Source organism: Procambarus clarkii, chromosome 63, assembly GCF_040958095.1.
Source record: "Procambarus clarkii isolate CNS0578487 chromosome 63, FALCON_Pclarkii_2.0, whole genome shotgun sequence".
Classification (NCBI taxonomy): domain Eukaryota; kingdom Metazoa; phylum Arthropoda; class Malacostraca; order Decapoda; family Cambaridae; genus Procambarus; species Procambarus clarkii.
In genome coordinates, this window is record NC_091212.1 from 7,630,074 (window position 1) to 7,647,905 (window position 17,832).

The 17,832-nt window shown below is 46.8% G+C and overlaps 1 protein-coding gene across 3 annotated transcripts in view; it reads right to left on the reverse strand.

Moving 5' to 3' along the window:
* The window catches only part of nompB (intraflagellar transport protein 88-like protein nompB), a 51,910-nt gene that overhangs the window by 32,835 nt on the left and 1,243 nt on the right, over positions 1 to 17,832 (reverse strand). For 2 of the 3 annotated variants that reach the window (XM_045760789.2, XM_069308680.1), the window contains exons 2-6: positions 17,530 to 17,763; positions 15,972 to 16,052; positions 14,304 to 14,479; positions 7,821 to 8,017; positions 4,353 to 4,570 (exon numbers count right to left, since the gene is read on the reverse strand). In XM_045760789.2, coding sequence (XP_045616745.2) covers positions 4,353 to 4,570; positions 7,821 to 7,979 — 377 coding nt within the window. In that variant the 5' untranslated portion in view covers positions 7,980 to 8,017; positions 14,304 to 14,479; positions 15,972 to 16,052; positions 17,530 to 17,763. Of the gene's footprint in view, positions 1 to 4,352; positions 4,571 to 7,820; positions 8,018 to 8,484; positions 8,493 to 14,303; positions 14,480 to 15,971; positions 16,053 to 17,529; positions 17,764 to 17,832 lie in introns of all 3 variants that reach the window. The other variant, XM_069308681.1, reaches the window with a different exon arrangement.

A 17,832-nucleotide genomic window follows, 5' to 3' on the forward strand; every position in this document is an offset into this window, starting at 1 on the left:
GGTCGAGGACTGGGCCGCGGGGACACTAAAGCCCCGAAATCATCTCAAGATAACCTCAAGATAACCTCCTTCAGTTCCCCAGAGCTACCTAACCAAAGATAAAGGAAAAGAAGGACTTACCCGGGAGGCGGCCACCACTCGCTCCTCAACTCGAAATTGAGAGAACTGGCTGCAACCTGCGACTGAAGACTACACACGCCCGAGAAGGGCCAGGAAGGTGCAGCCAGAACCCTGTTCAACCTCCAATAGCTCTGTGCCCAAATGTCAGCCCAAGACATATTACCAAAAACAGCAGCCAAAGCCGCAAACTTACGAACATTGTGGGCACGGGGATAGACCGCAGGCTGGCTGGACTGAATAATCTTGTGGACAACCTGGAAGACCCGTGCCCTGGAACAGGGAAGAAGGGGAAACGGGATCTACTCAAAGAGTCCCCTGCCACGGAGGCCGTTGCGCGCAAATAAAGGCAAAGAGCTGCAACCGGACTAAACATGATGCAACCCCCTGCCGAACCAACCAATCATCAACAACCTAAGGACCCCTCTGGAAAGCAGCAGTCTTATTCTTCACCAGAAAAGAAGCAGATGGTTGCAAACGAACAAAACGACCACCAGGACGAAAAGAGCAGAAACCTGTGCCGGAGGAGAGCATGGAGCTCCCCCAACCCGACCCCCAGAGGCCAATGATAAAAAAAAGAGTCTTAGAAAAACAGTCCTGAACTGAAGGGGCCACCACAAACTGAGAAGAGAGGAAAGAGAGCATCCAGTCCAACGAACAGGATGACTCAGGTGGGACATGAGCCGACCAGAGGTGAAACAACTCCCGAGAAATCTTGTGGAATGGAGCAGAAGTGACGTCCACCCTGAACGCAAGCTGAAGCGGCTCCGCCAGCGTCGCACGATACGAGGCGACAGTACTCGGCATAAGATGAAGGTCCTGAAACAATCAAGAGAGAAAGAACAAAACAACCCGATTAGAAATCAAAGACAATCTACGAAGAGTCAAGAAGTGCCGAAAGGACCGCCAGGAAACTTCATAATGCCGCCGCGGCAAAACTCGCAGATGAGACACCATCAACGAAGCCACCTGATAACCATACAAGGGGGTGATAAACTGGTGTCAAAAACACCAGTCATGAAGATTGGGAAAGAAAATCAAACCAGCCACGTACTGGACCAGACCAATCTGCTAAAAGAGGTGAAGCCGCAGGAAGACCCTCGGGTTCGGCCATCAAGCAAACACCGCCTGAAACCATGGCTAGGCCGGCCACCAAGGGGCCAACAGGACTATTCTCCCCTGGTAAGTCTCCAAGCAAGCTAGGACCTGGAGCAACAACCAAACTGGTAGGACGAAGTACAAGAAATCTTATTTCGATGAGTCCAGCCAAAAGCATCGACCCAGACGGCCTCGCAATCTGAGCAGGGGGTGCCACATACCCCAGGAAGACGCCTCGACCACGCCGATGCGAAGAGGTCTACCTCCAGGGCGCCCGTACATCCGGCAGAGCCAACTAAACGAGTTGGCATCGACTGTCCATTCCGTGGAAAGGGGAATGAACTGGGACAGACCAATTGCCAGGATGACGGACACCTCCTGAACGTGAACCACCAGGAGAGCCAGGAGTATATACACAAACCTCCGAGAACTCAGCAGACGAGTCACCCGAAGCGACCAGCCCCAAAGAGCCATTGAACCCCCTCGGTTCAGGCAATGAACTACTAAGGAGCCGTTCAAATAGAGCCAAATAGTTAATACGCGAGTGACGCAAACTCTCCAAAGCGAATACCACACCGCCACAAACTCCAGCACTGTGCTGTGAGCCCGACGAAACGACGAAAACCCACCGACCCTGGCCGGACTTGTGAGCAATGGTCACAAAATCGCAGCCTAGAGACGACGTGTCCGTGAACACATCGAGCGAGGGCTCGGGTAGGAACCCCCAAAAAACCGAAGAGGAAGCCAGCAATGCAGCAACCGACGCAAGGCCCCCGGGGTCCGAACCCAGCGATTGCGAGAACTGGAGAAGGGACGTCCCTGAAGGAACCAAATCAGCCGCCAAAGCCAGATCCGACTCAACGGGTAGACCAGAACGGTGAAGTTCAGACACAGCTGCTCGAACAACCGGAGAGTGACTCGGGTGCCCTCCAAAAACAGCCGTAAGTGAGACTGCAGCTGCAGCAATACCGCCGGAGGGAGAAAGAAGGAAGCGGCTTGAAAGTCCCACACAAGACCCCGCTAAATCCGGACCTGAGAGAGAACAAAATGGGACTTCCTCCAGTTCACCAAGACCCCAAACTTGGTAAGCGGGGAAAGAACCAAATCCCTGGCAAGCATACACGCGGACTGGCTGGAAGTCCTGACCAGCCAGTCATCAAGGTGAGCCAGAACCTGAACCCCTAACAGATACAAACAGGTCACCACGACCTGGGTAAGGCATGTGAAAACTCGAGATGCCAGATTCAAGGTGAAAGGAAGTCAACGATAGCTGAAGCTCGCTGCCCCATGACAAAACCGAGCCAGTCTCTGAACTTTGGATGAATCGGGACATGCCATTACGCGTCCCAGAGGTCTAGGGACACCATCCAAGCGCCTGGTTCCAAAAGTAGCTGGACCTGGGACAGAGAAGTCATCCGAAAGCAGGGGCAAAAACCCAAGGATTCAGATAGGACAAGTCCAGAATGAACCTCAGCAGCCAGGAGCAGAAGGGGAGCAGGATGAATCACAGCAAGGGAAGGACAAGGGGGTGCGGATGAAACCAGAGTCAAAGCGACTAACACACCCCAAAGTCCGGGTCCCTATAACCAAAGTGGGGCAGCCGCGGAGCATCCGGAAAGGCAATGAACCTAGAGCGTTGCAACAACCTAAACTGTGCATGCAACACAGATGCTGCCTGCACCTGATCAACAGTATTATCTGACTGGGTGAACTGGAATACATGCAAGGAACATCACTCCCAAGACTCTGGGTCAAAGGTGTCATCAACCCAACAGGCAGAATGGCGGAGGCAAAGACGGTGAATGTCACCCTGAGATAGGGGAACAGAGCAACCTTCAAACTCACACGAAGCGAAGTGGGATTCAGAGGTCTCCTCTATTGGACCAGTGAGCCCTAATGGGGTTTCCCAGGGCCCTTAGGCTGACTGCTAAGGGAAGCTCAGGCAAGGTACTGCTACCGATTATCCCAGAGCTACCAAGCGAACAAACTGAAAGCTGAACCCCTGTGATGTGTGCAAGCACGGGGTACCCAGTGGATGGTCACCAAAATCATACAAGCAGTCTTACAGCCACACCAGGCAGACCCCCACCAGGCAACACACAAAAAAAAAAAAAAAACTCGCAAAAGCACAACACCTCCAGGGGAACAGAACCGGCTGCTAAGCATATATCAGACAGTACCTTGCGCCCCTCCTAGCGACAATACTTCCTCTTACCCAAGGTCAAACCGGAGTAAGAACAATCCCAGCTGACCCCAAGGGTGCGCAATCACCGAGCAGCAAAAGAACCACAAAGAGGTAGTCTCCCGAACGGCCTATGGAAGATAACCCCAAGCTGCAAAGGCAGTACTTACAGGGCACCTAGGGAAGGTGGCCCTAGATGCATACAGCCCCAGTACTCTTGTGTTACTCCTGGCTCACACACCACCACACAGAACAACAACATCGCTATGGACAGCACTGCTCAAAAGGATGCAGCCAGAGTCAATCAACAGTCACCAAACACAACAGCCACTGAACTGAGGTTGGGAAGCCAGTGCTAGGGGGGGCTGGGGCTCCCCACTTCCTCCTCCCAGGAAGGAGGGAGTAGCACAGACAGCGGCTATGGTGACATCATGCTTGTTTGCTTGTTTTCGATTAGGGAGTTCTGCTTGCTAGTTCAGCATTCGGTTTGCAATTTTTAACCAGCTGTAGTTTGTTTTGGAATTCCTATCTTTCTGGGTGCCTGACCTGGTAGATAGTAGACATAGACTGCTTCAAATTACATGGGGGTGTCTATAGGCCATTGCTCCTCATGCCTCTCTGAGGGGACCAAGGTCTGGCACTGGTCCCCGGTAGGCCTAGAACTCCATCGACTGACTAGTGCCATGGTCTAATATATACACATCAGCCTAGTGTAGCTCTGAGAAACCAAAGGGGATCTCCATGGAAAATTATATTGGATGCCAAATTCAAACAAAATTCATTAGAAAAACTAAATCAACTTGCTCAATATTGTTGATTTAATCTATATTTAAGATTAAATAAGTATAAGTTACATTTGATATACAGTACAAAATTTGTTTAACAAATTTAACTGATTAAATCATAGCTGTATAATCCAACACATGCAAAGTCTCAAGACTAGTACAATACGAACCTCATACTCTTATGTGTGTTTGGCACCTGGTCTAATGCCATACGGTAAAACTTGACAGCCTTGTTGTATTGACCCATCTTGTAATGAATATTTCCCATGTTCACTCTCAGCCTTCCAGAATTATTAAACATACGGTCTTTTGTGATGACTTGATAAGTATTTAGAGCTTCTGTGTACATATCGTTGGCAGCATATTGGTTTGCAAGGTTAAACAAAACCTAAAATCAAGTTTAACATTAATAAACATTCAAGTGTAGCAGCTGACTAAACTAAGTTGATGTGTATGTAGCAGCAATGACTTGAGAGTAACTTAGAATTACACTGTATTAAGAGTAGACTATTTCAAGACAACATAATAACAAGAGAGTTTTTTAAACTGTAACAAAATTCATCAAATTTAAATTCGATTTATCCTTCAAATATTATCACAGTAGTTGGCACAATAATAGCTTGAATTCACACGTTAAATTAACAAAACACCAGTGTTGAATGTAGTGAAACGCCAATTTCTGAGTGAGCCCTATAGGCTCCCTGGAGCTATCCTACTGATATAGTGCTATCCAATTTGGGGTCATCAGTCAGAGTTCTTGATGCCTACCGGGGACCAGCACCAAAACCTGGTCCCCTCCTCAAAGAGGCGTAGGGACCAATGGTCTATAAATACTTTACATTTAAAGTATATCATACTTGCCATTGACTGGGAAAGGCACCTAGAAAAGTAGGTAAAACAAAACAGACTACTGTCTGGTTGAAAAATGTAACCTATGTTCTCAAAACAGCAAAAAAAAAAAAAAAACTCCCCACAAGAAAAACAAACAAGCAACACTACGTTCAACTAGCCCCCGCTCGTTAGTGCCCCCCCCCTCGTTGTGGGGGAAAGGGGGAAGCTGGCTCAAATGAGTCCGGCTACCCACCCTCTAGTTCTTGAATGATGAAAGTCGCCTACCAGAGGGAGGGAGAGGGTCAGGAAGCCTCCAGGGGTTCACCCCAAAACTGGCGTTACACTACATTCAATGCTGGTTTTCTGTGGGGAGCTCCATCAGCTCCCTGAAACTAACTACCCACAGAGAAGGAAAAACAGGGACTTACCAGGGAGGCAGCAGCACTGCAGGTTTCAAAGCAAGGAAGAGACAGATGGCCATGACAGACGCCCCAAAGCAACACATGGCCGCAGAGGGCCTAGGACGTTCACAAGATACCTGGCAGCCAGGACCCTGTTTGACCTCCAAAACCCCCCGTGCCCAAATATCCCGAAAATCATCGGCCACCTAAGCAGCCAAAAGAGAGGGGACCTGAGCATCCAGCTACACCAGACCAACATCACGAGGAAGTGCAGGGGTGAAGAGGGACTCGTTGAGAAACTCCAGAGCCCCCCCCCCCCCCCCAAGAACACCTGCAATACTGTGGAAACCTCTCGCCACTCAAGTGTGTGGGTACGACAAAAGCCACACCAAGCCCCAAGAGCCACCAGTCAAGAACTAAAAGGTTGGTAGCCGGGCTCACACGAGCCAGCACCCCCCTACCCAGGGATGGGGTGGCGCTAACAAGCGGGGGCTAGTTGAATTAATTGTTTGTTTTCTTTATGGTGAGTTCTTTTGCTCTTTTGAGGACATAGGTCACATTTTTCAACAAGACAGTGGTCAGTTTTTTTGCCTACCTTTCTAACTGCCTTCCCCGGTCTATGGCAAGTATGATATATTTCATATTTAAAGTGTTTATAGGCCATTGGTCCCTACGCCTCTCTGAGGTGAGACCAGGTTTTGGCACGGGTCCCCAGTAAGCAACAAGAACTGTGAATGATGACCTCAAATAGGATAGCACTGTATCAGTGGGACAGCTTCAATGAGCCAATGGGGCTCCCCACAGAAATGGAAACGTATAGAACAAACAGAAATATTTCAGTCATATGAGGTGACTGAAAAAGGCAGTATATCTCATGATATGAACTGGGTGCTACATTTAGTACACAACATGCAATGATTGCAGGATACTGCAATGAATGCAGAGAGTGTAATCAGTAGCATAAATATAATGAGCATGAGGTGTTGGTGGTTTTTTAATGGTTGTTGTAGTAAAAGTTATAGGTGATAGTTGCAGTGATAATGTTTGTTACAGTGATTGTTGTAGTAGTGGGTGCAACCGAGATTACTAGGAGTATTTCCTGGCATCAATGCATGTGTATAGAAATTTTGGTGCAGCTACACTTAACATTTTTGAGACATGGCTCAAGGTCACATCATTTCCCTTCAAGGATGTGTTAAACTATTTATAGGACCCAATAACATACACACCTTTCTTGTACCAGTATAGATTTGTCTTGAGAATTTCAAGCTGACATAAAAGGTATATTCCAGATATCACACAATCACTGAAATTTTATGTGAATAATATCCAAATACAGTGGCACCTCGACATACTACTTACGATAATTTCGAGTTACCATGTAAATTTCATCGAAAAATGTGACTCGACATCCGATGGTGTCGTCGACTTCCGATAATTGTTGGTACACATTCGGGTTGACCGAGCATGTGGTTCCCGGTCACGCGGCCGACCTGCCTCAGTTTACTACAGCTGCCCGCTTAGTGACGATCGCGCCTATAAGAAATTCCGCTTCTGTGGTGATTTTTTGCATTTTGAACATTAATGTAATTATTATATATCATGCCATGAGTCCCAGGAAAGTCAGTGGTAAGGCTCAACATATGAAAACCCATGTAAGGATGACCATAGAGCAGAAACAAGAGTACAGAATGTCTCTTCCTCATCAATTAAGAAAATGTGTGCAGCACGGGAAGAATTGCAAACCTTTGCTGAAACGACTCACCCAAATCAAGCTTCAGTAGGTCGTTGCCTTAACCTATTCAATGACACTGTGATGCATCATTACAGACAAATGTTAAAACGAAGGGAAAAACAAATGTCTCTTGAGAAATTTGTAGTGAGACAAACAAGCACTGAACCACAACCAGGTCCTAGTGGTATTCAGGCAAAACGTAGGAGAGAGAGTACCCCAGAGAAAACATCACTGCCTGATGTGATAATGGAAAGGGACTCCCCTTCCAAACAGTAACAACTCTTCTCCTCCCCCTCATCACCATCTTCCATACGCCATCAAGAGCCCTCCATAAAGGTAAGAGAAACTTTGGTACTGTATTGTAGTTAGAAAAAAACATTGTATTCAGTATAAAATGTATTTGTATGTTAATATTTTGGAGGGTGGGGAATGGATTAATTCAATTCCCTTTATTTCTTATAGGAAAAATCGCTTCGACTTACGATATTTCGACTTACGATCCATCTCTGGGAACGGATTAGCATCGTAAGTCGAGGCCCCATTGTAATTCTTTTAAATTTCTTACAAATTCTCAATTAGGGATTCCTAATTACTAGTGAAAATATCAATCATTATGCTTAAATTTCTAATATAACTACAGTTAATAGAACTTTCTCTTTTTCAATACATACAGAAAACGTGAGGTCCAAGTTATGTCCATCTGATAATCCAGCTTGCTCTCGTTGCCGAATGAGGGAACGTTCTTTGCTGGATGCCTCTTTAGCTCTGTCCAGTGCCAACCGTATTTCCCCCCGTGAAGCTGCCATGCATGATTCTTCAATAAGTCCCATCACACGACGTTCCAAAGATTTTATCTTTTCTTCATGGACTGAGTGAGGAAAAAATATGGCTTTGAATATAGACGAACAGCTTCTTTCTGAGAAAGCCCTTTGAACATGATCCAACAACTGTCAGGCAAAGTCAACCTTCACTCCCCAGTAGGAATCTTTGACAATATTTATTGATCCTCAGTGACTGTGCCAAGTATCACTTTGCTAGTTTCTAGCTGGCTACCCAGCCAGCCTGGTGTCAGCACCTACACTGTCAAAAAAAGCATCAAGAAGCAGCCAATGAAACACTTAAGGAGCCAGAAACTCTAAAAATATTTGAATTGCTGTATATGAAAATTGCTTGAAAATGTTAAACAAAACTCCAATTATATGGCATCAGCGTAATATATGTTAAGAAATGGTCGCATCAATAGGACATGCAATCACCCCCCAGGGGGGAACTCTAGACCCTTTCCCCAACATAAAAACCACTGACCAGAGGGAGAGAGGGAGGGTACCAGGGAGCCTCTGGGACTCTACCAGAAAATGGCTTTTCATTACATTCAACACTGGTTTTCTGAGGGGAGCCCATTCGGCTCCCTGGAGCTACATAACCAAAGATAAGGAAGAAAAGGGACTTACCCAGGAGGCGGCCGCCACAAGCTTCTTAACTCGAAGGCGAGACAACTGGCTGCAACCTGCGACCCAAAGCTACACACGAATACCCAGAACCAGGAACGTTAACCAAATAACAGGCGACCAGGACCCTGTTCGACCTCCAAAATCTCTGCGCCCGAATATCAGCCCAAGACATGTTGCCAAAGATGGCAGCTAAAGTAGTAAACTTCCGAACGTCATGGGCACGAGGATAGACCACAGACTGGCTAGACCTAATAACCCTGCAGATGACCTGGGAGACCTGAGCCCTGGAACAGCGAATGAGGGAAACCGGATTAACCCAAAGCGCCTCCCGGCCACAGAAGCCAAGCTGCAGAGGTAACAGCGAAGAGCCGCAACCGGACACAACACATGATGCACCCTCGGCCTGACCAACCAAGCATCAATGACCCAAGGACCCCTCTGGAAAGCAGCTGTCTCGCTCTTTGCCAGAAAAGAAGGAGAAGGCTGCAACTGAACCAACAGACTACCAGAACCGAAGGAGCAGAAACCCCTGCGCCAGAGGAGAGCATGAAGCTCACCGACCCGACCCCTAGAGGCCAATGCCAACAGAAAGACCCTTGAAAAAATCTTGAACCGAAGGGGCCACCACGTCCAAGGACCAGGACAGCTCAGGTGGCACATGAGCAGGGCGGAGTTCAAACAAAGTACGAGAAATCTTACGGAACGGGGCAGAAGTGACATCCACCTCGAACGCAAGCTGCAGCGGCTCTGCCATTGCCGCACGATACGAGGTGACAGTACAATATTAGGCATTAAATGACGATCCTAAAAAAGCCAGGATAGAAAGGACAAGACAACCCAATCAGAAATAGAAATCAACCTATGAAGAGAGAGAAAATGGGGGAAAGAATACCAGGAAACTACATACTGTACTGTCGCCAAGATGAAGTTCTCAGTTGTGACACCAACAACGAAGGCACCTGTTCACCGTACAAATGGTGATAAACTCGCGTCAAAAAGACAAGATACAATGAGCGGAGTTAGAAGACAGAACCAGGCGTGTACCGGACCAGTCCGATTTGCTGGAAGAGACGGAGCCAAGGTAAATGCCCCGGGTTCGGACACCGAGCAAGAAGCGCCCGAAACCAAGGCTCCTAAGGCTAGGACGGCCACCAAGGAGCCAGGAGGACTACTCACCCATGGTAGGACTTCAACTGAGTCAGAACCCGAAGCAAGAGCTGGACTGGGAAAAGAGGTACAGGTAACCCCCACCTCGACCAGTCCTGCCAAAAGGCATCCACCGCGAACGCTCCGTGGTCAGGGAAGGGCGCCACATATATCGGGAGACACCTCGATCAAGCCGACGCGAAGAGATCCACCTCTAGGAGCCCGTACGTCCGGCAGAGCCAACTGAAGGAGTTGGCGTCGACTGTCCATTCCGTGGATAGGGGAATAAACCGAGACAGGCCATCTGCCAGGACATAGGACACTCTTCGGATATGAACCGTACTGAGAGCCAAACCCTAAGAATTCCGCAGACGAGTCATTTGAAGCAACCAGCCCCAAAAAGGCAAGGACTGAAGGGAACCCTAAGGTTCAGCCAATAAACCACCAGAGAACAGTCTGAACGGAGCCGAACGATTGAAAAATCGAGCGACCTGAACCCTCCGAAGCGACAGCTAGATCACCATGAACACCCGCACCATGCTGTGAGCCCGATGGAAGGACGGACCCCACCGCTCCTGGCTGACCTGGTGAGCACTGGTCACAAAGCCCCAGCCGAGAGATGATGTGTCCATGAGCACGTCAGGCAAGGGCTTGGGTAGGCACCAAGGCACTGAATCCCAAAAAACTTGAAGAGAGAGGAAGCCGGCGACACAAGGCCCCCAGAGGTAGCAAGACAGTAAGAGAGGCGATAGCAAGAGAGACAGAAGGGGCGTCCCCGAAGGAACCAGAACAGACGCCAAAGCTAAACCCAACCCAGCGGGTAAACCAGCATGCCAATGTTCAGACTCCTGCACAACTGCTTGAGCAACTGCTGAGTGACCTGGGACCCCCTCCCCCAGAAACAGCTGAAGGCAGGACCACAGCCGCAGTAATGCCTCCAGTGGGAGAGACATGGAAGCGGTCCAAGAATCCCAAACAAGACCCAGTCAGGTCTGAACCTGGGACAGAATCAGATGGGACTTCCTTCAGTTCACCAGAAACCCGATCCCAGCGAGATGGGAAAAAAACCACACCCCTGGAGAGCGGATAAGCAAACCGGCTGGGACCCCACACCACCCAGTCATTGAGGTAGACCAGAACCCGAACCCTTAGCAGACGCAGACAGGTCACCACGAACCGGTAAGACACGTGAATACACGAGGTGCCAAATTAAAGCCAAAAGGAAGGCAGCGAAAGTGGGAAGCCTGACGCCCCACCACGAAATCAATCCAGTCCCTGAACCCCGGATGAATAGGAACGTGCCAATACACGTCCATGTTCAGGGACACCATCCAGGTACCCGATTCCAAAAGAAGTTGAACCCGAGAAAATGTGGTCATCCAAATAGAGGAGCAAGGAATCCAAAGGGTTCAGGCAGGACAAGTCCAGAATGAACTACAGATCCACACAGTTCCATTTCAGCATAGGTGAGAAACCAGTGAAATGGGAGAAACTACACAGTCCATTTTCAACAGGTGAGAAACCCACCTGAGGGCTGGGGTGGTTTTAACCAGGCTTTAGCACCTCCACTCCGAGATGATCCAACGGAATGCAAGGTAAGAAGCTTGCCCCATAAGCCTGGAACCCCCAGAGGAGCAGGAGCCATCCCAAGACCACCACAGGCCGCTGGATACAACCCAAAGCCCTCACAAATCGTGGGACCGAGCGGGGCGAACCATGAAAGGGCAGATGCCCCTTATGAGAAGTCAACCGACGAACAGAGCAATAACTGCACCACCTAGACGCCATTGGCTCCAAAGGCGACGTCAGTTCAGAAACTGCCACCAATGGCCCACCCCGACCAGGGGAACCCCGAGCCCTGGCATGACCTTTCCAAGAACCCCGGAGAACCAACAGGTTCGACATAGGATGACAACTAGACGAAACCACCTGCAGAAACTGTGTGACCACAGACCCCACAAATAGCAATGGACAAAACAGTGACGAAAACTAAGAGCAAGGGCCCAAGCAGATTCCAAGGACAAAGCAAGCACAGCCATGTGAGGTGAGAAGCAAAGAACAGATACATTGCCTCCTTGAGAATTGGCATAAACAGCCTCAACAGTGCGGCCAATGCCCTAGCCGCCGAAGCCAGTGCACCAGAAAAAGACCCGGCACTCAACCCTTCCACATCCTCCTCAAGCCAGTTAGAGGAAAACTCAAGAAGGGAAAAGAAGCGCAAGACTGAAGCCAAATGCCCATGGGCATGCAAATCCTCAGCAACCGAAGAAGCCAAAAGGGTGGGAACCTGCACGTGAAAGCTGCACCAGGCCATCATCCCAAGGATGTACAGGGGCAAACAACCACGCATTAAGGTGCTCAAACCCACCCCCCCCCACCCCAGGTAAACCTGCAGAATGGTAGAAGTTTCTCGCCGTTCAAGCATGCGGGTCCGACAGAACCCATGCCACGCCCCCAACGAAAAGAACGGGCAGTCTGCCAGCCAGGAAGACTCTGGAATCTCCAAACACACCCAATATGCGAAATAAGAACCAAACTCAAACGACAATGGATCCATCACAGAGGCAGAATCCAGGTCTCGCAGGAGGTAAGCAGCAAGCAGCCTCCCAAACCTCCTTAGGTGAGATACGAGAGGCAGAAAACCTCTGGAAAGACGGAGTCGAGGAACCAAAGGGAACCCGGAACCGAACCCAGGGAGGAGCCAAGAAGCCCAAATCATGTAATCATATTCATACAGGGAAAGGGGGGGGGGGAAAAAAAAATCCTCCCGTTGCAACAACAAGCCCCACGAAGACGGCACCAACACCCAAGCGGGGTCAAAGGGGGCCCAAAGCCACCCAGGTCAACTCCTTCCCAGACCCCAGGATCTTCTAAGTCGAGATCCAGGACAGAGTGGTCCTCCATACACTTTACCCCTGAAGAAAAGGCAGAGTCCAGGGGAAAGGTAAAGGGCCTGCTGGTGGGTCCCAGAAGCCTCGGCAGGAGAAACCAGTTCGAAAGCCTCCGTCCCCAACCCGAACGGGGCCGCCCCCAAAGCTGCCAGTCTCATTACCAACTAAACCCCGCTCCGACTCTGAAACCCTCAGACGTTTGGGAGCCAGAAGCAGGGGAAGGGATGCAGGGTGAACAACAGGGAAAGGACCAAGAAGCGCAGACTGAACGAAAGTCAAAGTGACTAATGCACTCAAGTCTGAATCCCTATAACCAAAATGGGGCAGCCTCAGGGCATCCGGGTGGGCAACCAACCTAGTGTGTTGCAGCAACCTAAACCTAGTATGCAATGTGGATGCTGCCTGTTCCTAAATATCAATGATATCAGAATGGGTAAACCTGGAGAACATGCAGAGAGCACAACTCGCAAGATTCCGGGTGAAAGGTGTTGTTGACCCCAACAGGCAGCTTGATGGAGGCAAAAGCAGTGACTGTCATCCTGTGACAGGGCACACAGCAACCCTCAAACTCGTACAAGGCGAGCTGGAACTCTGAGGACGCATCCACACGTCCACTGAGCGCCGACAGGGTTTTCCAGGGCCCGTAGGCTGACTGCTACAGGAAGCCCAGGCAAGGTGTTGCTAACCAGTTAGACCCAAAGCTAACAAAGAGAGGGGGGGGGGGGAGGGAGATCAAATACTGAAACCCTTGTGACGTGTACAATTACAGGGGCCTAGCAGAGGGCCATCAAATTATTATGAGCGGTCCAATAACTACACCAGGTAGACCCCCCACCAGGTAAAGCAAAGAAAATAAAAACCCCGCAAAAGTACAGCGTCCCCTGAGGAAACAGGAACCGGCCGCTGCTTAGATAGACTAGCTGCACAACATCTTGATGCCCCAACCAGCAACAATACCACTTCCTACCCAAGTAACCAGTCCTCTTACAAATGACGTCATTTTTCGCTCGTATGCACATTCAGGCTAAAAATCAATGTATAGTTCAAAATGAAATTGGCTCACGAAAGTGACATACTGTCTGATTTTCTATTTTGGGTCATCTGGCTTAGGCTGTTATGTTAGGAAAGGAAACTTTCAATTAACTGTTTTCATGATGCTTTGAAACCTTATGAGAACTTCCTGCCCTCCTAACCTACCAGAGGACCCTTAACTTGCTGTTTTGGAAAAAAAAATCCAAAATTAATTGGAAAATAAATTTCCAATTAAACCTAGGTGATAAATGCTGTTCTTTATACATACTGTACTACATGTACTGTAACAAAAATATTTTTAAGGTCTTATTTCTCTCAATAATACACTCATAATCCCTACATGCAGCCCCTCTCACTACATTCCTCTCATATTCTTCCTATTCCAGGATTTCATTGTACAGTACCATTGTCTTTCCCTACCTCATTAATTTGTCATCATCTCTCAGTAAAATGTATTTTTTATCAATCATATACATCTGGAATTTAAACTGATCAATCACTATTAACACTTAACCATTCCTACTAATTTTGCACATAACTAGACAGTGTTTCTTCTTTCCTGGAAAAATCTTTATTTACATTAAAGATGTAGAGCATTTCTCTGAGATGTTGTCATAATTTTCCCCAAACTTACCTCTCCTCTGTCTTTGAGATCAGAGGTGGTGCAGGACCTTTATTAGCCTGATTAAGTGGGTCGAAAACACTACCATGTGAGGTGTAGCCTGTGCCCCGCATGCTTGTCATTGGCCGTCGTAATCCATCACTTGAACCGCCACCACCAACCTGACCCAAAGAACTATGAAGAGGTGCCTGCAAACACAATATATATATTTATATATTTTTTGTTACAAATATGGAAAATGTATTATGCTGTAATTAATAAAGGCTATCTAAAGGCAATGAAGAACATTGGTTGACTGACCCACAACTGCAAAATTTTATTTACAAGCATGAACCTAAAATATTTTATATTCCTAATCGTGTAATACACGTTTTGTTAATATTGAAGCTTTTAATTCAGTACTTATCAGAAGGTGTAACTTCTTAAATACATAACTGATTTCTTACTGTTAGCTTGCATAAATGATTTAACATACAGCATATTCCAAACAGACATAGTTAATCTCCTTTGAATAAATGTTTCTAAATAATGGACACTTGAAAATGGTTACTTGGTCTCCAACTAATGAAATGGTGACTAAAGTGAGGGAGAGTGGAGTGTGTGTAATAACTACCTAATTAAGTAATTATCAAAGGAAGGCACCAAGGTGAGGAGACTAACTATGTAGCACCATCAAAATCACAGGCTATTCAAAAGGCACTAAATATCCTTAAGGATGCCAAAACAAAACAAAAAAAAGCATACGAGATGAGCGATCTCAAAGGTATCAGATTTGCCACGGATTCCAGTGGGGACAAATGATAGGGAGGGGACAGGCGAGAAGCAAGACACACACACACACACGTCCTGAAAGTCAGGACATTCAACAATGCATTACTGTAAGAGGGACACTGCAGTTCAATCAATAAGGAGCAGGATGGCACTTCATTAAGTGCCTGAGAGTTAAACGTGTATGGCCAATACATAACCTCGCCAAAGCTGTAACCGGTGGTGGGGGAAAGGCCATGGGGACAGGCTACCCTTAAGAGCACGCAATTTGTTACCTAGTAACAGAAGACCAACGACCCTGCCAACTGGCACAGATCGAGGAATGAATGAGTGGATAGAAATCAGAATAAGGAACTCCTTTTCGAGTATTAACCCCAAAACTTTAGCAGAATCTTTATACAGAAGGGGATTACCATAGAGTAAGAAAGGGGGACGAAGAATGACCTGTTTCCAAGTAAAAGTCATAGCACAGGTCTTAATCAGATAATTTGAAACCATGACTGGTGGCCCAGGAGGACATGACATTAATCGCAAGCTGAAGCTGATGTTGAAACAAAGGGAAGTCATCACCCTGACAGCAGAGTGAATCAACAACATAAAGGCTCAAGAAAATGCTGAAAGACAGGCAGGAAGGCTGACCACCAGGACCAACCAGGAAAAAGAGTAGTGCTCAGTATACAACACTGGGGAACACCTTCGTACTGTTGAAAAACTGAGTCAGAGTAAATGGAAATATACTCCATAGCAGCACAATACAATCACTGTAAAGAGAAAAACACGGACACCGAGATGAGATTCAACAAATTAATGCGATGTATGGTTGTATACACAAGCTAGAATACTGAATCAATAATCATGCTGTCTATGTTAGCATGATTAAGAAAAGCTGCATGATGGCATTGTTATACTTACTCCAGTGCCTTGAGTAGTGCCTAGTCGAGGAGGGGCAGCAGAGGTCAGACGGGCTGCAGTTGTTGGAATGCGGCTCTGAGTCTAGTGTCAAACACAAGAAAATCAATGTTATACATTACCTCGGAAGACCAAAATCACATTTACAGACCTAAAATTTATGTATGCAAAGCTTTTACTCACTTGTTTAACTACTATTTGTACAATTTCATTATGCTCTGCAGCCTTAAAATTACTGTGTATGCTTCAATACACTTTTTTAAATTAAATGTAATGAAATGCCCTTTTATGGGTGCCCATAGTAGTTTCCCCTATTTTTTTTTTTTGTCCTTTTTTGTGGGGCTTGGGGCTGTGCAAGGGCAAAACGTGAGTGAAGTGGGCAGGCAAGTGAAACAGTCGAGTGATGTGATCTGCTATCTGGTGGCATTTCCCTCATTTCCATCTTTTCTTACTTCCACCAAGATACATAGTTTGCTTTGTATGGACTGAGCAATTTCTAGCCAGCTTTACTCAGTTGTGATCTTACTCTTGGATCCATATGTTCCACTCACCTCTATGATACTAGCTCTGGTGTTCAGTAGGCCTGAACAAGTCATAGGCCTAAGAGTTTTGTACCTGTCTTTGAAATACCAGCATCAATGCAAGAAAGCACTACCAAGGGCTAGCCCAAAAACGGAAACTTTGCCCTCAGAACTACTGACAAAATGATAACAATTCAAAACAAAATATTTTCTTACAAAGCTACAGAAAATCACATGGTAATTACAGTAACAATAAAAAAAAGTTGAAATTTCAATTTTAATATAGTATTTGGGTGTGGTTTCAACACACTCCTGTGCCTCATTCCAAATGCAATGAATGTATCTGATGGCACTCAAAATTGTTAAATTGTCCCAACATGTTCATTCAGGGAGACCCCTGTGTCATCACAATTAATTACCACCAATAACAGGAATAAAGAGGGGAACACCAGTTCCTTTACTCCACCAAGGCCACTAGAGTTAGTGGTCTTAAACTAAATTCAGGAATATGCTACAGTATTTTAAAAAGTGTTGGGGGCTTGTGTGGCAGTAATACAGCATGGTGGGAGAGGCTATCATGTTATTTTTACAGCTTTCCTAAGTTTTCAAGCATGGCCACTCTGTCCCCAGAGACCTCTTACAGTTACAGGGGCAGCCAAATGCTTGCAGGATTTTTATCAACAGTTGCACACATGTCCCAGTGCTCACCAGAGCAGTTCACATACCTCACAAATTAGTTACACTGACAAGCATGGTCCACAGTGGAAGGGTTAATACAGTTCTAAATATTCCTTGGTTATTCCATAAATATATGTTTTCCAGCAAATCAACATTTTTATTGTAATTATCTATTAGCCTCATCAAGATCCTGTACAGATTGTGGTCACTGATATGATATGACAATTGTCTTCCTAATGCTAAAACCCTGCATAAAGTAAATATGATGGATGTTGCTAAAGACTTCCAACCCTGCACATGACATCACATGCATGGGGGTTTATACTCCAGCATACATCTATAAAGAATCAAGTGTGACCTACTGGAGGACGTCGCCCATAGCTTGTGCGAACCGCCTCTTGAAATCCTTGATCTGCTTCCAATTGTCGTACGTCAAGAGCTGGGTGAACAGTGTCAAAACCAGAGTACAGATCGTCGTCATCATCATCTCCAGCAAACCGGAGGGTCTCCATTGTTTTAGGTTTCACTTAAGTTGTTATTGCTCACTGTCAATCATTTAATCCCTTCTCATATTGGCAATTGGTTAGTTTGTAACCCTGTAAACAAAAATACAGTAATATATTATGAAAGAAAACAGGTCAACACATAAAAAGATATTAACAATA